Below are 20318 nucleotides of genomic sequence, written 5' to 3' on the forward strand. Positions count from 1 at the left end.
TTGTACTCAACCCTTCTGCTTGTCGTCTTCTTCGCTATCGTTCCCCGTCGTCGTCCGTCGTTGTCTCCGCACTCTTTACAGCGGGATGTCCAACGATCCGTCCGCGTTCATGCATCCCGTCAGCTTGTACCTCGTGGACTCAAAGCTATAAGTATGTCAGCCATGTCTTAAAGAAAAGTAAAGTGGAGGGGGGACTAACGTAAACTGGATGCTTCCGGTGACCATGCACCGGCAAGCATCGCAGTACCTGAGCACCGCCTGCCGTCCCTCTCCCGCCGCCTCCGCAAGAGTGTTTGCGGCGCCTTCGAAGGTGGCGACGGAGACGGCGAGATCGGCTAGGAGGGCGTCAACCGCTTGCTGCGGCGACTTTCCCTCCTCCACCATGAGGATGGGGACGGCATTGACGATGCTCTCGTCAGCTCTGTCGTCCTTAGGCTATTGTATTTGTTAGCGAGGTATTCACATAGACAGTGATCGCTTCGGCAAGTAGGTGGTGAGATGCGGGAGAGGGTATAGGGGTCGAGGGTAGATAGGCACGTAGGTAGTGAAGGCGCACACACAAGCCAGAAGGATAGGCAATATCGCACAAGGTCTTCGAACTTGATGCCTTAGTTCGTTTGATCGTATGGTCCGATGCTTCTGGCAGTTGTAGGAAGATGAATAGGAGGACGGGTAGTGCATGGCGTCAGAGGCTTCGAGGCGGCAAGTGGCCGTTGGTTGTGTAGAAGGGTGGACAATTCGATGGACGGGAAGAAAGGGGACGGCGAAAGCTGATGAAAACGAGTCCCAGGAAGATGTGATCAGGGAAATTCCCAACTAGGGGAAGGGTTTGCAAATAGTGGAGCGGAGGGATAGCCTACGAATTGGCAGGAGCGAAACTTACAATCTCCTTCTTGAGGGAGAGGATGTCGTTGGTTCTGTACTGATGTCAACGCTTTGCTCCCCTGTCCTTCTTCTCTGCATGGGTATTAGGACCTACTTACATCCAAATACCTCTGCTCGTCTCTGCCCAGAGGGTCTGCAGTTCATTCATGCAGCGAATGTTCTCTGGGAAGCTCTCTCCCAGGCCGTACTCAATGAGGGCGCAGAGGGTCCAGACTGCCGCCGTTCCATGGCGCAACTCTTTGTAGGCCTCCATGCCGGGGAGAGTACCGCGCAGACGAAGACTTTGCTCTTCGTCGCAGTTCTCGATGTAGCGGCGCATCTGGTGCATGAAAGTCTGCCTTTGTTCTGTGTCTCGTTCAGCATAGAGTGTCCCCTACAAAGAGGATGAATTCTCCCACCAAAGTTGTAGGCCTTGCACAGCTCTGCTCCAATAGTAATCAACTCAGCATTCACATGATCGCACATGGTATTGTGAGTATTAGTGCTGGTGGTGCTGAGACCCAAGGCTTCGTTGAGTACACGGATGGTGTCGTTGCGATGTGTCTTTGCTCTCGCCAGATTGGCACTCAGGTCGCCACCCTGCTGATCAATGGCATCATCCCAACAGAAGAGCCAGACGATGTAGAGCGCAAGAGTTTGAATTTGGTTCTGGTCTGGATGTGGGTAATATCTTTGAAAGTAAGCCTCAGTCAGCAGCTGCAGAGGCTTTGAGAGGGATGGTGATACTCACAGGCTCACAAATCTGGCGTAATTGGCCTTTCGGTATTTCTCTCGAAGTCCTGGGTTCCGGACCAAGCTATTTAAACAATGTTTTAGTTTTTTTGTTTTTTGTTCTCTTCGTAGACAGGCAACCAACCGATCGAATGCGCTTTCGACAACAGGTATGATTTCCTTGTAGTTGGTGTTTGCGTCCACTGGCCAATCCTTGAAAATTTCCCGCAGGTCAGGGACGTGAAGAATCTCTCCGCGAAGTGCTTCGAGGATTTCCTGGGCTTCTGAAATCAGTGGCCCCATCCTCTCCTTGCTGGAAAGGTAAGATCTTTGCAAGTCCAAAAAAAAAAAAAAAAAAAAAAAAGATGGAAAAGGGGTGAAGCCCAGGTGCGGTGACTAGACTGGAATCCGCTCTTTTTTGGATGTTTGCTTCCCACTGTTGAATGGGATAATTACCGAGACACCCTTGTGAGAAAGCCCAAACAAATCTCAAGGCCTGTTTTCTTCGGCTGTCGAAATGGGAACTGGGCTGATGTTTGCTTGTCAAGAAGCCTGGTGCATTGGGGGGGAGAGCTATTTGACCTCGCCTTGGTCTCGAGGTGGTGGGCTAGGTGAAGTGTCTGGGGAAGATCATTACTTGGGTATCGGGAAGGTGAAAGACTTGGACGGAACGCGAAAAGTAACAATTCACCATAGTCACTGTCTTCTCCTGCAGGACTGCGATGGGCCTATATACCCAACTCTAATCCCGTTGCCGTCACCCAAGCCCGGTGAAGGACCAAGTGGTCTAGAGGTATAACGCTCTGTATCGTTAGTTTGAACTTGGGATGAAATCTGAATATCAGGTTTCGTAGGGTCGCTGTTCAATTCCGCTCCCGAGCTTTTTGCTCATCGACTTTTTCGAGCTTCTAGCCACTCCCCTGCCAGGAGGAGGAGCAAGGAGGAAACATTTTGCGGTCAGCTGAGAGCTCGCTCTCTCCAGAAAACCAAATACAAGGAGTTGACTGTCAGGAGGATTTCCGTACGCGAGATGGAAAGGGGCTATGTCTCCTTGACTGATGTTGATGCGCGCCACCTGCCTTTGGTGCCCGTCATTCCCGATGTCCTGGGTTCTGGTTTTCGTACCCCCTGTCTACTTCGGGCGTACTGAGAAGGAAGCGAGACAATGACATATACAGCACTTGTATACGGTATGGAAAGTACATGAATGCTGTGATAGACCTGTCAACTCGTGTTGGCAGAGGTTCACTTGCATCTCCGGATTTCATCCTTAGAGGTGGGAGTCGGTCGACCTTGGAATGTTACAGGCGACAAGGCATCCATCGCTTGAAGCTGGCTTCGACTAACAAAGGACTGGCTCGCTGCATGTCCGACACGGTAGGAGCATGTGGCTCGACATTCTGCAGAATCTGCGGAGGCAGATACCCGAGGAATCGCCACGACCTCTAAGTTCTAGAGGCCAGCAGAGCGAACTTTTAACATGACAGCCGCCGGCACTTTGTCTTCCAAGGATTTGCGGCTACTTACATCGTCTCACTGACATGGGTCTGCAAAAGCCAAGGTCCGAGACCATCATTGCATCCGCAAACCGGGTCTGCTCCCGGTATATTCATGTCTTGCATCTTACAAATTTACTAGTCCTTTCGTGGCATACTATCGTACAAGATCTACCTTGCCCCCGTCGTGACCTTGTAAACTATCGTTGACCTGCATGAGGCACCATGAACCACCCATTTCGAGCTTGCTCGGGGTTTCACCAAGCGACGTTGTATTCGGGCGCGCAATTTTATGGTTGGCACCTCTGAAACAACGATATCTGAACCATGCCTCATCAATCCTTGGGAGGCGGTATGTAACCATCGATCATGCCGCAACCCGCGACCTAATGCGGACTCAATGGGCCTTGTACTGCTCGTCCGCGTGTTTCTACACGCAACGTGGCTTTGCATTGTATTGTCAAGAATAACGGTGAAGGCACTCACATGGGCCGCACATCGGCGGCTCGGCGTGCTGCCGTCGAGACCAGCTCAGACATCAGACTCATCGGCCCTTTGAAGCCAGCGTCTAGACCGACGGAGACCCGGGGACGCACCAACTCCGTCAATGCTTGGGCGCCTGTGAGCTTGCGGGCTGAAGATGGACCCCGCGCATCTATGTCGTGATATTTGTATCTTCGCTGATGGTCTCATCTGTCGGTGTCAACCTCCTTCAACAACTCTGTCAAATTCATGATACGGTAGCCTCGTCGTTTCAACTCCGGCAGCACCTTCCGCAGCATTGGAATTGTCCAACTTCTCCTGTCGTGGCAGATTATGATGGCGCCTGGCCGTGCCATGCTTAAGATGTGTTTGGCGTTGAGCTTCCAATTGCTGATCTGAGCGTCATGGGGGTAAACGCTGCCTAGAACCATCCTGTAACCCAGCTTGTCGATCAGCTTCCGCATCCTGTCACTGAAGAAGCCAGAGCCTGGTCTGAAGTAGTTGGCCGGCATGGGTACATCCTCGTAGTCGTAAAGGTTCTTGATCTTCCGGCGTACTTCGAGTATCTCGGCCTCGAGCTGGCCAACCGGTAGCGACCGCGAGGCCTCGTCGTGCATGGCGTGGTTCCCTAGCTCGCTGCCAGCCTTGATTATGTCTCCCATATCATCCTCGTGACCGTTCATCTGCGAGCCGATGAGGAAGAAGGTCGCGTGTGCATCGTTCTCATTCAAGATCTTGAGGATCTCGGGTGTGTGCTGTGAGGGCGCGTCATCGATGGTGAGGCCGATGATCTTATCCTTGGTCTGGACCTGCCACAGCACGTCAGGCCATTTCCGTGCGAAATGGTTGATGACGAAAGCCGGGGGCTTGTAGACGATGTAGGCGGGGAGGACGAGAAGGAGGGCGAGGGCGAGGAGGAAGAGAAGGGTGGCCATTCGGTTGCGGCGCGCACGCCTCCGGAACTTGTTGGGAAATCTCAAGAGCGATATTCGTGCCATTGGCCTATGCGTTCACCTTCCAAGATGTTGTTGGAAGGAGACGAGGTTGGCATTGTCGGGGACAGGTCGATATATCGAGGGGGTGAAACGAAACGAAACGAAGCAGAGGCCGGCCGCACAGCTAGCTCTCTTAACCTCGACTTGGAGAAGGTGCAGGGGGTCGCGTTCCAGAGCTGCGCTGTGCGTGGTCATCTGTGGCTGACGTACGCAGAACCTACCTCAGTGTCCTCACCGCGGTACATGGCGCAGTAGGGTGTCGTGGCTGGAGCCAACCATTGCACATGGCTTTGGCATGCTTAGACCCACCTCGGCCTCAACTAAGGTTCAACTCAATTAAGCACTTCCCAACTTTCGACCGTTTATTCCAACCTCGAAGCTGCTATTCAACCAAAGTCCTTTTTCTGCTCTGCCGCGCCACGTCTTTGCCTGCACGAAATCAAGTTCGGTCAGTCACTAGCTGACCTTAACGGCTAGCTTCACTCCTGTGCCTCACCTTTTTTTGGCCGCCACAACCCCTCACTGCCTCCCCTCCCGCTCTAGGCTGCGACTGATACCACCAGCACGAGCAACTTCAACCCAGGATGTGAGAACCAGGGACGGAACAGGAAGCAGCATACAGAAACAGTTTAGGCCATACCAGAATTGCTGAGGCCTGTCGATGGGGCCGCTCTGAATACTCTCCTCCAGAACACGCGGCAAACGACAGCCACTGTCTTCCATGCACGCACAGCCTGCGGCAAAGCCGATCGGCACTAATCAGCCGTTGAGAGCATCGATGTGGAAGAATCCTGCCAAGTGGCAAGTATAAGCATCTTATTGGCAGCTTCGAGCTTTCCTAGGCCTCCAATTTTCTCGAAAATGGGTCGAAGCCGACCCATCGGAAAATATACGATCGAGGTTATCATGGACTGTCCGGTAGACCGGCAAATGTGGTTGCCTAGACATGTTTGCTACATCGCAAGACATCCAATGAGGGACACGGCACATTTTAGGGCACATGTATGCTCTGCTAGGTACTCGTCGTCACCGGTTTCTGATGGAATGTGATCCCAGTCTTGCTCATTGAAAACCAAAAAGCTGGCACGCTGATCGGCCACACGGTACACCCGTCAACCCACAAAGTCTCCATTGTGAGCTATTCTCGGTGCGCTAATCGCGCTTACCTTTCCCTTCTTATTCGACCTACGCAACTCAACTGTCCGCGCCACAGACAGCGGCAGACCTGCATAGACTGCTTTAGCCCTCAGAGTACGGCTTGCCCGGCGTGCGTAACACTTGCCTCTTTCCTCGCAATCTTCGTTTGGTGATCGCCAATCTTCTCATCGAGAGAGTCATAGCCAGACGAAAGGTCTAACGGAATAGCCGGGAGGGCTGACGACCGTGGTGAGGGCCATCCTCGTGGATCCTTCCCACACTCTCAACCATGTATCCGGAGACAGGTTAAGGTTGTGGCAACCGAGCCACTCGCGCAGTTCAGCCTCGCTCAGGCCTTGCTCTAACTCATCTGAGATGAAGCAGCTCTTGTGGGTCTCGACCAGGCTTCCAATCACCACTGCGCATGAGATCTGGTTTTAATGACCGCCCATGATGTAACTCCTGAGCTGCTTTAAAGATTAAGCCGTGGCCCTTGTTGTGGAACTCTTAAATGAGTCTTCCATTGTCAATGAATCCATTCTTCGAAGTCAAAGCTCGCGTTTTTATCAATGTGACGATTATCATTAGGAGCAATCAGGATTTCTCTATGGGCGGCTGTGCGGCTGCTGCATTAAGCAATCGGCAGAAAAGAAACAGAGACAATACCAACAATATCCCACCCTACGAACTTGGAGAAAAGAGGCCAAAGTTACTTGGCATCACGATCAATACCAGCGATGACGAATTGGACCTACTTTCCTATGACAAGAAGTCACCCGAGGACCGTATTTTGGACGACGCGGATATTGCGTGTTGGCTGGAACAGCAGAGTCGCAAATCAGCTACAGCAGGCGTCCTTAGAGCTATTAATGAATTGGCCAAAGGACTTGAAGCTACGCCTGGGTCGAAGACAACGTTGCCCATGCGAACCGAAACTCCTATGGCCACCAGCGAGACTTTATCGGGTAAAGCGACACTACAGCCTGATTCGGCGCAAGCATCCAACCTGCCATGTATTCTCCGAGGAGTTGGGGCCTTTGCAGACGATGCCTCTGTTATACCCGCGGATTCAACTACAACGGGCAGGAAGACGCGGAGGCCATGGTGGGTTTGAATTCGCTTGCTGCCTCATGCTCAACTAACAAACGTCAGGATGAGGAAGAACCGCAGACCAATCGTAGGCTGGGACCAGTTATGGCTGTGACGACTGCGCAGGCGTACTCGGATCGGTGGTCACTCAAATGAATGATCTATGACAAAAGGCGCAAGTAAAGGCGATTGTGAAGATACCCTTGGGTTCTGGTCTCAAGTACATTCGACACGGAAAAATGGTGCATAGGGCGTTCGTATTCAGCATCCGAGTTTATTAGATTTTCTTTCACATTAGACGTTTTTCCTACTTTTGCTGTGTATTGATCGCCCCTACTAGGTAGCACGTAGGTCCAATTGAGCCGGCCCCGAGGTTTCCGAGTCCTAGTGGCCGGCGCGCCGTTGTGTGCCCCGAAACGCCGGGTCTGAACTCTGATCGCCCCGGGACGCCGGGTCTCCCGTGCGTGGAACTGCCATCCAGAATAACTGGGGGGTTGCCGACAGAGTTTGCCACGGAAGGGAGACCCCCGTGGCAGGAGCTTCACTTGGCTGACATCCCAAGTGCGCACACACAAGTTGTGGAAGATGCGACGAACAGGGCCTGGACATCAAACCTCTGTTGGGTGTATCATCGAGCTGTCTCCCTTGTGGCGGATCCCACCACTGCCTCATGCCAATGTGATCATTGAAAACCAGGTGCTGTCAGCTCCACTTCGGAGCGTCCTGGCTCTCCGACAGCCTCGATGTCAACGAAGACTTCACCAGTAACCCGTACCACCTTTGGTCTAGACCACGAAGTCACGAGAGCTACGACGGAAGACGTCCGGGAGCGTCCTACGGGATGCTAACTTCTGCAGCATAATGATTCCCCCTTTATCCATCTGTCAAGCTCAAAAAAAAAAGACGACATCCCAACCTCTGATCAAACACCCGCTTCGGGGATCGACAGTTCTCCCTCTCGCTTGTCGCCTGCATCGTCATGCGGACTGTGGAGAGGGGTGGTGGAGGGGTCACCCTGGCCGAAGATCAAACAAACACTGTGGACACCACCACCGCTTGTTTGCTTGGGATGTCGGCCCTCCCTTGCGTCTCCCCCATTCAGCCAGCCAGCCCTCTCTTTCATGAACAACGATGGGGGCAGGGGTTCTATTTCATGTCTGTGCTGGCGGAGAAGAGAGGAAAAAAGGCGAGATCCGATTGAACGTCACCTCTGAATCAACCACGATATCCACTTTCTCATGTTAATGAACCAAATGACGTCCCCTATTCAACGAAGTTACTCAAGACTCTTCACTCGTTGCTTTTTTTGTGCAGTCGTCATGGCTACCTAATATGCCATCTTTCCAACCGGTCCGTATTCCGACACAACCTCCAGCAGCTTGTCTTGCAAATGTGAGCCCTGACCAGATTGTCTGATACCCAGCCTCTCTCTACGATGTGTTTGCGTCTTGGTGGTGAGATTCATGGGATGAATGTCCGAGAAGCCAATGAATGGCTGGCGCTCCTTCGTCGTAGTCTGCTTTGAACCCAAAGGTCTGTCACATGGCACTATTTCGATGTTGCAATCGACAATCGCGGGACCAAGGGCCCCGGCAGATGCATTCAGCCAGAAAACCCCCAAAAGCTCCGGTGATCAGCCCTTTGCCGTCCACGCAAACGGGACTTATGCCCCCGCGCGCCCCCCGGACCCCTCTTCTTCCCTTTCGACGGCTCCAATCGTTGCAAACCACCAAAAGGCGGCCTTCACAAGTCTGATGACATGTGGCGCGTCATGCTGTCGATGGCGTCTGCATTGAATCGGCTCACTCAATAGGCACAAAATAGGCGAAAAAGTGAAATGCATGAGAGAAAGAGAGACAATCAACCCCCAACCTGCCGATCCTGCCGCCTTTGAGACGGAACCCGGCACCACTTGACACAAGTCATCTTCAACCTCCCCCGCCGCCGACAATCACCACCAATTACACTACGGATACATTGGCTGTCGTTCGCATCGGCCCCGGCAACCACTTTCACTTTATTCTTTCGCCTCCAACTGCCGTAGCATCGTCATCCCCCACGCATGGAATATTATGCGTCGCAGTCTAGAACAAGGGAGCAAAAAAAAAAACACAGGCGGAAGGAAGCCGAGGCGAACGTGCGTGGTCGTAGTAGCTAGCAGGGCAAGGGGAAAAAAATCAACAGAGAAGGAGAGCAAGAGTGCTAAAGTTGGCCCGTCACCGGATGGCGCGTCGGCACTAACGCAGAGCCTCGGCGGCGCTGTCTCCGATAGCTTGGCCCAGGTCGTGAAGCTACCGCTCAATAAGCTTAGTAGGCCGAGCAAGGTCCCTCGTCAGTGTCCGTCCTCACAGTAACGTCTTTGCGTCTCCTCGTTCTCCCCTGGGCCTACTGGCTGTGCGTCAATACACACCGTTCTCGCCAGTCTGTGTTGGGCTCTGCATATTGTGATACTAGAGATGGCTTCATGTCTGCCCTGCTTTGGCGTCAGTGCTTGTTTATCGGATGAACCGTGTTCAATCAGAAGATAGGATGGCTGCTGCAACGCACGGATGAGCTGTGAGCTTGACACACAACAGAGACAAACTCTGAAAATCAAAACACAACATCACCGAGATGGCTGAAGAATCACAACATGTGCGTTGGGGAGACAAATGAGATTTTGCTAGTTATCAATAAGCAATAATGTTTGAGCCGCCGTTCAAGGCGCTCGGGGGAATATCCGCACGTCATTCAAAGGTATATACACAGAAACGCCAATTAGCCCAATATGTAGTGGGCGTTAGGTTACCAAACAGAGCATTTCCCTCCATCCCGATATTCGTCCGCTCCAAGTGAAGGTTTCCTCTCTCTGCTACAAAAGAAAAGTCCGTTTTTGTCTTTCATCATCGCCCTTAGGGTGTCCCGTAGTGTGTAAGAAAATAACCGAGGTCGTGGTCCGGTTTGCTTATTTCAATCATGTACAATGAACAAAGCAGGTCAAATCGCTTCGATTTGCGAGTGAATCAGATCCACGCGGCAGCCATTGCTCGTTGGGGCGCGTGGCTGTGGCTGGCGGGCTTGTCGTGGAAAAAGCTGTTGAAAAGGCTCTGGACTTCGGAAAGGTAGTCCTCGGCGGCGAACTTGCAGAGACCTTGAGCCTTGAGGACGCGCTCCTCCTCATCCATGACGCGGTCCTTGATGCCAAACTCCTCCGCAATCTCCGTAACCTGGGCCAGCTCACGGCCAAAGGGATGCGACTCGACCGGCTTTTCTTGTCTGGGCTGCTGCTGCTGCTGGTGGAATGCGGGGCTCGGCATGGGCGGTACGGGAGTCTTGGGAGTCTTGGGAGCGGCGACGACCGAGTTGTGAGACATGGTAGATGCTGCGCTTGAGCCTGATGACGCGCGAGATGAGAACGTCATGCTCGCCTTTGTCGAGACAGTCTTGTCAGAGGCCTTGGACAGGCTGGACATGGAGCGCTGGCGTGCCATGGCGTCGAAAGAGGCCTGTTTCGTGTGCGAAGGCGCACGCCTGGGGATCTTGGGGACCTCAGGAATCGTGGCGGGAATGACGGCATGGTTCGGGGCGACAAAGTAGCAGGACAAGTGGTTCGGCTCGGGAGACGAGGAGCGTTCGTGAGGCGCAACGTCGGGGCTGGTCGGGGGCGACGAGGCAGCAGTGTGAGCACCCTCAGAGTCCTCCTCTGACGACTTGGTTGACGAGTTGCTTGACGAAGTGGTTCGGGGACGGATATCAGGAGCGTTGTAGGAAAGCATGTTGGTAGTGTGGACAAGCTCCATGGGAGCAGAGATCTTTGCTCTGGAAGGCGCCTTGGTGGTCTTGCTTCGCGAGATGAAGTTGTTGCTGCGCTCCTTCCCGCGAGCGGCGTCAGAGAGATCGATGCTCTGCTTCACCCGGCGGGTCGTGAAAGCTCTTGAGAGTGACGACATTTTGGTCTTGTGTGTAAGATCTCACCCGGCGAGGTGTTGATAAGAGCAGAAGAGTGGGCGGAGTTGGGGGAGAAGTAGGTAAGCTTGAGTTGAATTGTCGCGGGACGCAAGCGCCTGATCCGGTAACAAGGGCCTTGGGGTGCAGTGATGGACTGCGAAAGACGGCAGGTGGGTGGTGACGAAGTGGTGGTGACAGGACTTGTGATTGGGCCTGAGACCTTTATTGGCAGGTGCGGTGGATCTACTGCTGCACGACAGTTGCAGTCAGGCGGGTAGCAGAAGAAGGGTGCCGAATAGAGACGAAGGGCAGGCTGTCAATCGGTGAGAGGGTCTGCCGACTTAAAGAGTGAATGTGAGGGTGTGAGGTTGAGTCTGGTGTGTCGGTGATGCGAGACAGATGATTAGATGACGGCCGGGCCGTGACGGATTATCCTGCGCAGGTTGCGTTGTGTTGTGTTGATATCTGTGCGAGAGACAACAGCACGGGTGAGGAGTCCAGTCCTGGAGGTACTTTTTAGGAAGTACGAGAGTTCGGCGTCGATCCGGTTGAGAGTCGTTTAGGGTTGGGTGTTTGAGTGCAGAAGAGAACGTGTGTCTTGTGACTCGGTCTGTGAGTCGGTGTAATGACTGTGAGTGGTACAGGTACTGATCGACCTGTGTGATGAAATGATGAGGTCTCTCTCTCTCTCTCTCTTTTTTTCTCGTGTGGGTGCAATGTAAGGACGGTCGGTTTAGTTGTATATCCAGCCGAAAAAGAACGTTCAACGTGTCGAGCAACAAGCGGTGGGTGGTGGAGATATTTCCTGGTGATTTTCGGCGTTTGTTTGTTTGGGGAAAATGTTCGAGCCCGCGACAAGTCGTTTTAATATCTCGAGTATCTGTGCTCCGGGGGTTGGAGGTGCAGACGATAAAACGCACAAGAATAGAAAGACACACCGCAAAGGGAGCGATGGGGTGTGGGTGTGGGCGTATGTGTTAGAAGAGAACGACGAAAGGGAGAGATGGTGAATCTTCTTCCTCGAACCAGAACCAGAACCAAGAGGGTGGGAGAGGTTGAAGAAGGGAAGAGAGACGAGCGGAGCGGGCGTGTAGAGGGAACACCCAGAGTAATAATCGAATATTGCGGGTGCACCACGAGGCAAAGGGCAATCAATATCGGGGACGAGGACTGGCCCTGCAGACCACGCACTGGTCGGTGGTCTTTCTCCTCCTTCTCCTCTCGCCTGGTCTGGTCCAAATGGAGCTGTGTTCCCAGTTCCTAGTTCCCGACCTAGCCTACCTAGCACCGCGACCCAGGTCGAGTGGTCCTGGCCATGGATGAATGAGTGTGGTCCACGCCTCCCACCTGGGGGATGTCGCTCTTTGATTGCCCTACGACCCATTTTGGTTGGCCATCGTCGAGGTCCCTCGCAGGCGGGGGGAGGGGAGCCCACTGGGGCCAACCACTGAAGACGTGCGCTTCCAGGTTGCGAACTGGCGCCATCCTTGCCGTCCACCCGTCCTTCCTTTTCTCGCGCACCCCCTGTCCTAGGTAAGGTAGCCTGGTAGGTAGAGTCACGGTGCAGAGCAGGGGTACAGTGGGACTTGGCAATCAAAACGGGTAAAGGTTCCTGATGATTCACAGTGTGAACGCTGGCCGCCCCACTGACGCCTCGCCTCTTTTATAACGCCAGGACCCCTTTCGAGCCGTCGCTGCACCAATGACAGCTCGCGTTTGGACCGACCCCTGGCTCCTTCCCTTTTTCTCTCCTGCAAGCCCTTTTGGGTGTGGCCGGGCATCGTCGGTCTCGCTCCTCTTCGTCCCGTCCACGGTCGTGGGATGTGACATCGACACCCGACGGCGACAGCGAGCGGCAGCGGCAGCGGCAGCGGTAGAGACGACAGCAGAACCTTCACCACTCCACTCCGCCAAGAAACATTTTTCAACGCGGCACGACTCACAAGAACTTGGTGGTGGGATGGATCGACCAAACGACACCCACCACCCTATCCGTACGAATACCCCAAACTCCCCAAACCGCCGTCGACCAGTCGAACCGCCACCAAGGGGCATGCCGTGATCGCCTTCTGGAAGAATGCCCGGCACCGTCAGACCAGCCCAGCCGAGACCAGTCCGGCGCATCACCCGCTCCCTTTTGACAAGTCATCGCGCTTTTCCAACTTGAACCGTGTCTGCCTCCTCCATTGGATCCTCCATCCGCGACATCATCGTCAGGCCGACGTGTCCGGATACACCACATCAGAGATACAGCACAATCGCCCTCTGCAGATGCTCGTGTACTTCGACGGACGCACGTACTTGCTACGTCGTCGGGCTGCGACCGCCATGTGTTTCCAGCCGTGACATGTCGTTTGCAGTACAACGAAACACGCGCTGAGCTCCTGCTTTTCGCACAATAGAATCTCGCAGAGAAACGGCGCTCAATGAGCACATGTTGTCGACGCTTCCCTGGGGAAACCTTGCCTCTTCGTCAGACTATCGCAAATTCATGTCCGAATTGCCCACCGATCCCACCATCAAGGCAACATTCGAAGAGGGACCGGTACTCCTCCGGCCTCACACCGTCGACCGTCCACCGGCATCTTGGCCAACAGTTCATGACCCATGGGCCCCGACGGTCCCGACCCGTCTAGCGACTCGTGCGATTCAAGATGGGCGAGCCGCGGGCCCGCGGCGAATCGTCAGCTTGCCAGGTTTCTCCGGGAGGGCCCATCCATGCACAGTGTGATATGATCCGCCAGGACGGACCTTTGGGCTCTGGGTTGTGTGGGCTTCTTGCCTGTTGGACCAGTGATTGGGGTCGACGCCTCCAAGTCAGAAGGGCGTCAAGCAAAAACGCCAAAAAGCCGAAAAAGAGATCGTGGCCGGCCGTTCCCAATAACTCGCCGACCGGACGAAGACTGAGGCGTCATTGGCTGAGTGTTCCATCCGCCATCCTCGCCCGTTGGCAGGCCCCCCTGAAGTTTCAGCGTTTCACACTGCGCCATCCCACCCCGGTGGCGCTGTGCCTTGCGTGCCTGCGCAAGCGGCGCAGGGATCCTTGTCGACGAACCCAGCCAGCACCCGAGGTTCCAGCGACGAGACTGGCTCACCAACCCCATAATGCTCCGTTTCCCTTGCGCATCTCCCAGGGGGTTTCGCCGGTGGTGGTGTGGAAACCAGGCGATCAGGAATCGATTTTTCACCTTGTTTCTTGGAGGAGGCAATGGCCCAGATGCCGCTAGAAATCCCTCAACGACGATATCGTCGGTTGTGGGCTGGCAGTCGAGTCTTGACATTGGGTTATCACAACTCCAACTCATAAGTGTGTGGTCTGGTTCGAGACTCGAGCGAATGAACACATCGCGAACAGACCACTGCGAACGCGAGCAAAGGGCAATGTCCGGCCCTGGCTCATATGCCAGATCGATTAATGGCCCACAGTCTCCTCCTTCATCAAGAGCGCATGAATATGTCAGGTTGCTGCCGCTCCCCCCTCCAGAGCTTTTCAATGCTTAATTAGGCCCGTCCTTCGTTCACGATTCACGAACGATGCATCTCACATCAAACCGGCCGCATCACCTTCAATGCTAGTGAGGGCCGCGCAGTCGCGGTTTCATCCAACAGCTTACCAGCGCACATGTATCATCCTCTGACGAGCCGTTCCTCACCAACTGTTTCCCCGGTTTGAGCCCATCGTTTGGCAGCCTTGGCTTTCTCTCTTGACGAAACTCATGTGGTCTATGCTTACTACTGTTCAGACGACGGCATTAAACTTCAGACGATTTCAGATCAACTCCCGCACTTGAAATGGTCTTCTCCACCGCAAAAACGTCTTGGCTGCCAAACTCCTCCACTATCCTAAACGACGCCGTTCTGAAGTCGTCATCATCGGAATACTGTTTTCGGCTACCACTGATTAAAGTGGCGCCGGGGAGATGCTCGGCGTGCCATTTTGACCCATCCAGCCGAGCCGCCAGAAAATTCTCCTGGCGATCTTCCGCTGTACTTGCATATGGAAACTGCTAACGAAGCAACATGTGAAGGTTAGGCTCAGTCATTATTTGTTTTTTTTTTTGTTTTGGCCCTAATCCTCATCCTCATCCATTGAATCGCCATCCTTCTCACCCTCCTCATCATCTCCCTCGTCCTCGCTGTCACTGCTGTCGTCTTCTGCGACACCCACCAGCCTGTCCTCTTCGGCGCCCTCTGGCTTCTGGGGAACACGCTCGGCGAAGGCATGGCGCACGCCAGCGTTGGTGCTGGTGTCCCAGACATGCATGGTACCGCGGCTGCCAGCAACGGCAAGTCTGAACGCCACCTCGGGATCCGGAGCAAACTGTGTCGAGAACACCTTGCCAACATCCAGATTGCGGGATACCACCATGGACGGTCCCGAGGGCTGAATGTTCCACAGCTTCACGGTCTTGTCGGTTGATCCGGTGGCCATGAAACCAGGCACCACAGGGTTGATGTCGAAGGAAGAGACCGACTCATCGTGTGCCTGCAGGGTCCAGATGGCCTTAGTTGCCTCGGGGGTTGCTGGCGCATTACGGACGTCGTGGTAGTGAATGATACCGTTCTCCGTAGAGACGTAGAAGTAGTTTGCGTCATGGGGGTCCCACTTGATGTTCTCGACATCGCTTTCGACACCCCATCTGGGCACCTTGGCGTCAGGAGCTCTCATATCGGCGGCGACGACCGTTCTGTCGTAGCTACCGCTCAGCAGAACGGTAGACTCGACGGAGTGCCATGCCAGAGAGCAGACCTTGTCAGTGTGGTAGGCGTACGACTTGGCGCACTTAGCCGTGTGCAAATCCCAAAGCTTGACCGTCTTGTCGGCCGAGGCGGACGCCAGGAGGTTTCTGTGCTTCCTGTTGGCAGCGAGGGCCAGGACGGCATCCACGTGGTACTCATCGTTGGCCTTGGCCTTCTTCTTCTTTTTCTTCTTCTTCTCCTCGGAACCCTCTCCGGCCTGTCCCAGGATGGCGTTGGGGTACATGCAGTCCACCGTATCAAGATCCCAGACCTCAATGTCGGGGTCCATGGTTCCGACGGCGACAAAGTTGGCGGTCGAGTCCTTGTCGACGCCAGCTTTTTGCACGGGAATATCGAGCCACTCGACGCAGAGGGGTATCGCGGGGAGCATGATGTCGTGGTGAACGTAGAGGTTGTCGGCGGCGTCCTCGTAGACGTAGACCTCGAGGTGCGCCATCTCGTCCTCGACCTTGGCCGCGAGCAGCAGGTTGTCGGTCGCGAGGATCTGGAGGTCCTCACGGTCCTCGTCATCGTCGTCGCCGCCATCGTTCAGGGTGATGTACGGGTCCTCCTTGTTGGATTCGTAGTAGGCAAGCGACTTGACGTTGCCGAACATGGCCATGCCCTCACCCTGGCCGACCTTCTCCTCGTCGTCATCCTCGTCGGTGTCGTCGTAGTTTTCAAGATTGTACTCCTTCAGGTCCTCGTCGTTGATGTCGATCCTACAACTCGAAGTCAGCGGCACAGCCCCTCATGCAGAGACCTGGAGCGCGAGGGAACCAACGTTTCCTTGTCTGCCGGAGCAGCGTCCTTCGCAGATGCTGCAGCGTTCTCCTCCTCTTGTGCTTCCTTAAGGTCCTCCTCGGCATCGTCCAGCTGCAACTTGGCGAGTTCTGCTATGCGCTCGAACTCTGCCTCGTCGAATGTGTATTTGGCGGGGAAGGGTGCCGCGAAGCCACGGGGCACCCAGGTAGACGTTGTGATCATGGACATCTTGGAGGAATGTCCGACAATCGGGTATCTAGTGCGCGATTAGAATGCGCAACGGAGACTGTACAAATGCAAGTCGGTGGTATACCTAATTGTGGAAGAAAGAAAAAAACTGTCGAGACTGGTCTGCAAGTTAATGCCTGCGACCCAACTGCGAGCGCAGGAAAAAAAAAATTCGGTCGTTGGTGGGGTTTATCTTATCGTGTTATCGATAAATGACATCGCATCTGAACCTCACATAACGGTATGCCTGATACCAAGACAAATCCCAACTACGCAGTCTGTCCGCATTCCAATGGCAATCATGCTAATCCCCCAAGGCACTATCTTGTGTATTGCTTATTCTGAGTTTGACTTGCCGCTGAAGATGGAATGACAAAACACTCTGCAAGAACTCTGTTGAAAGATGCAACCATTGCTGGACGAATCTGCACAAGACAGGCCTGTTCATAGCTTGCTAGCTTCGCGACATCTGTAGCGTCTTGAAACCATTACTTTCCTTATTTATTTTCTCTTTTGTAGTACGGGGTAATATGTTCAAGCTTCAAGTACATCCGGAAGACAGACCGATGGCAGCCGCTTAGGAGGGTATGTACCGGATAGTTGCATATTTGAGACCCACCTCTGAGCTTTGTTTACTTCGTGACATGGTTACCAACCTTGCTGTCTTCGTCTTCGCATCATCCATCCTTCCCGCGACGACACCGACAACGACGAGATGTACGATAATAGAGATGGATCGGCGGCGCCAAGCTTCAAGCGCCGAAGGCTTGATGGAGGCAGGTTCCAGGATTCAGGACGTTCAACACCTCGCGACTCGCGCTCGGCCGCTGCGTCGACTCCTTCCAGGGACGTGAACGACGTACCACCGCCGACCGACGAAGACTCCAAGGCGCTGGATCGCGACTGGTACATGGGCGATGAATTTGGCGGTCATGTGTTCGGCGACGACACACACAATCCGTTCGCGGACTATTCGGCATGGGAGGCGCAGAAGCAAGAGGAGATCAAGGCAGAGAAGATGACGAGCAGATTCGACGCTCGGAGGGAGCAGAGGAATAGGGAGAATGACGCTTGGGAGACGAACCGGATGCTGGTGTCAGGAGTTGCCCAGCGAAGAGACATGGGAGCCGACTTCGATGATGAGGAAACCACGCGAGTTCATCTTCTGGTCCACGACCTTAGGCCGCCGTTCCTCGATGGCAGGACAATCTTCACAAAGCAGCTGGAGCCTGTGCCCGCAGTGCGCGATTATCAGAGCGACATGGCGGTATTTAGTCGCAAGGGAAGCAAGGTGGTCAAGGAGGCTCGGCAACAGCGCGAACGACAGCGGCAAGCGCAAGAGGCGACAAGCATGGCTGGCACGGCGTTGGGGAACTTGATGGGTGTCAAGGAAGACGACGGCGACAGTGCTCTCCCAGTTGCGTCAGAGGAAGATGCCAAGAAGGGCGGCGACGGCAAGGGTGATGACGGCGGCAACAGCAGCAGCAACAAGTTCAGCGACCACATGAAAAAGGACGAGAACGGCGGAAGCAGCGACTTCAGCCGAAGCAAAACGTTGCGCGAGCAGAGGCAATATCTTCCCGCATTCGCTGTTCGAGAAGACTTGATGCGCGTCATTCGAGAAAACCAAGTCATTATCGTGGTTGGCGAAACGGGTTCTGGCAAGACGACGCAGTTGACGCAATTCCTGCATGAAGACGGCTTCGGCAAGTCGGGCATGATCGGCTGCACGCAGCCAAGACGTGTCGCTGCGATGAGTGTTGCAAAACGTGTCTCCGAAGAGATGGAGGTCAAACTAGGCAGCACCGTGGGCTATGCGATTCGTTTCGAAGATTGCACTAGCAAAGACACCGTCATCAAGTACATGACTGACGGAGTTCTGCTTCGAGAGTCACTCAACGAGCCTGATCTTGACAGATACTCCTGCGTCATCATGGACGAAGCCCACGAACGCGCTCTGAATACGGACATCCTGATGGGTCTGTTCAAGAAAATTCTCCAGAGACGGAGAGATCTGAAACTCATCGTCACCTCTGCAACGATGAATGCCAAACGCTTCTCGGACTTTTACGGCGGAGCTCCAGAGTTCATTATCCCTGGAAGAACATTCCCAGTCGATGTCATGTTCCACAGATCACCGGTTGAAGATTACGTCGACCAGGCAGTTCAGCAGGTTCTTGCGATTCATGTATCGATGGATCAAGGAGATATTCTCGTTTTCATGACAGGTCAAGAAGATATCGAGGTCACCTGCGAGCTTATTCAACGACGACTGGACGCACTCAACGATCCTCCCAAGCTCAGTATTTTGCCGATTTACAGTCAAATGCCTGCAGATCTGCAAGCCAAGATCTTTGACAGAGCAGCGCCTGGGGTGCGCAAGTGTATCGTGGCTACCAATATTGCCGAGACGAGTTTGACTGTCGATGGTATCAAGTATGTGGTTGATGCAGGTTACAGCAAGATGAAGGTGTACAACCCGAAGATGGGCATGGACACCCTTCAAATCACCCCGATCTCGCAGGCAAACGCATCGCAAAGATCAGGTCGTGCAGGCAGAACAGGCCCCGGCAAAGCGTTTCGTCTCTTCACAGAGAAGGCATTCAAGGAAGAGCTTTACCTGCAAACTATTCCTGAGATCCAGCGTACGAATCTGAGCAATACCGTGCTCATGCTAAAGTCGCTTGGTGTCAAGGATCTCCTAGACTTTGACTTCATGGATCCGCCGCCTCAGGACACTATCACGACGTCAATGTTCGACCTCTGGGCCCTTGGCGCGTTGGACAACCTGGGCGAGCTCACTCCACTGGGCCGCAAGATGAGCGCGTTTCCAATGGATCCTTCTCTTTCAAAGCTTCTCATCACGGCTGAGGAATACGGTTGCAGCGAGGAGATGATCACCATCGTATCCATGCTGTCTGTTCCCAATGTCTTCTACCGCCCGAAGGAACGTCAAGAAGAAGCAGACACACAGCGAGAAAAATTCTGGGTTCACGAGTCTGATCACTTGACATACTTGCAGGTGTACTCGGCGTGGAAGTCGAACGGATGCTCAGACGGATGGTGTATCAAGCACTTCCTTCACCCCAAATCGCTCCGTCGCGCCAAGGAGATTCGGGACCAGCTCCTCGACATTATGAAGATGCAAAAGATGGAAATGATCAGCTGCGGTATGGATTGGGACATCATCCGCAAGTGCATCTGCAGCGGCTACTATCATCAGGCGGCCAAGTACAAGGGCTCTGGCGAGTACATCAACCTCCGCACCAACCTCGGCGTTCAGTTGCATCCAACCTCGGCGCTGTACGCCGGTCATCCACCAGACTACATCATCTACCACGAGCTCATCCTGACGTCGAAGGTGTATGTGTCGACCGTCACCGCGGTCGACCCCCACTGGTTGGCTGATTTGGGCGGTGTGTTCTACTCAGTCAAGGAAAAGGGGTACTCGGTGCGGGACAAGCGGATAACGGAGACTGAATTCAATCGCAAGATGGAAATCGAGGCAAAGATGGCCGAGGACAAGAAGAGGGAGGAGCAGAGGTTGGAAGCTGAAGCAGAGAGGTCAACGAAGAAGAAGGTAACGAGTACGTCGACCAACGGGAAGAAGATTGTCACACATGGGGCCGTGAGAAAGCCCGTTATCAAGCGTAGAGGCAGAGGCGTTTAGAGCGTTAGTTGGATAAGGCATCTATACTTTTGGGCGAAAATACCAGCAATAGAAATGGAGTTTGACGACCAATATTTTGCGGAGCTCTTCTGAACTTTCCTTGCTTTGATTGATAGGTATCAGTGAATATCCAGTTGGTCGTTGGATTTGCTTTTTCATGCTGAATGTAGGGAACATATCCAAACTGTCAAA

General features: G+C 53.9%; 5 protein-coding genes across 5 annotated transcripts; 2 read left to right on the plus strand and 3 right to left on the minus strand.

Annotated features, from left to right (window-relative positions):
- Window positions 1-75: 75 nt before the first annotated feature.
- BOT2-0 (Presilphiperfolan-8-beta-ol synthase) lies at window positions 76-1899 on the minus strand (the record flags this gene model as incomplete). Its single annotated transcript, XM_037326041.1, has 7 exons — window positions 76-145; window positions 200-435; window positions 884-917; window positions 984-1230; window positions 1284-1555; window positions 1616-1681; window positions 1742-1899. The coding sequence occupies 7 exons, from the start codon at window positions 1897-1899 to the stop codon at window positions 76-78; spliced, it is 1083 nt and encodes a 360-aa protein (XP_037175494.1).
- A 4730-nt stretch (window positions 1900-6629) lies between these two features.
- On the plus strand, window positions 6630-6911 carry CGCA056_v010795 (uncharacterized protein; the record flags this gene model as incomplete). The annotated part of the gene is made up of 2 exons (XM_037326042.1): window positions 6630-6811; window positions 6860-6911. The coding sequence occupies 2 exons, from the start codon at window positions 6630-6632 to the stop codon at window positions 6909-6911; spliced, it is 234 nt and encodes a 77-aa protein (XP_037175495.1).
- A 2887-nt stretch (window positions 6912-9798) lies between these two features.
- Window positions 9799-10725, minus strand: CGCA056_v010796 (uncharacterized protein; the record flags this gene model as incomplete). The annotated part of the gene is made up of 1 exon (XM_037326043.1): window positions 9799-10725. One exon carries the CDS (start codon window positions 10723-10725, stop codon window positions 9799-9801), a length of 927 nt encoding a protein of 308 aa, XP_037175221.1.
- Window positions 10726-14792: 4067 nt separating this feature from the next.
- Window positions 14793-16456, minus strand: CGCA056_v010797 (putative WD repeat-containing protein; the record flags this gene model as incomplete). Its single annotated transcript, XM_037326044.1, has 2 exons — window positions 14793-16185; window positions 16248-16456. The coding sequence occupies 2 exons, from the start codon at window positions 16454-16456 to the stop codon at window positions 14793-14795; spliced, it is 1602 nt and encodes a 533-aa protein (XP_037175493.1).
- A 715-nt stretch (window positions 16457-17171) lies between these two features.
- Window positions 17172-20126, plus strand: prp16 (Pre-mRNA-splicing factor ATP-dependent RNA helicase prp16; the record flags this gene model as incomplete). Its single annotated transcript, XM_037326045.1, has 1 exon — window positions 17172-20126. One exon carries the CDS (start codon window positions 17172-17174, stop codon window positions 20124-20126), a length of 2955 nt encoding a protein of 984 aa, XP_037175555.1.
- Between the last annotated feature and the right edge of the window lie 192 nt (window positions 20127-20318).

Source organism: Colletotrichum aenigma (genome assembly GCF_013390185.1).
Source record: "Colletotrichum aenigma strain Cg56 chromosome Unknown KSG_Cg56_contig07, whole genome shotgun sequence".
Classification (NCBI taxonomy): domain Eukaryota; kingdom Fungi; phylum Ascomycota; class Sordariomycetes; order Glomerellales; family Glomerellaceae; genus Colletotrichum; species Colletotrichum aenigma.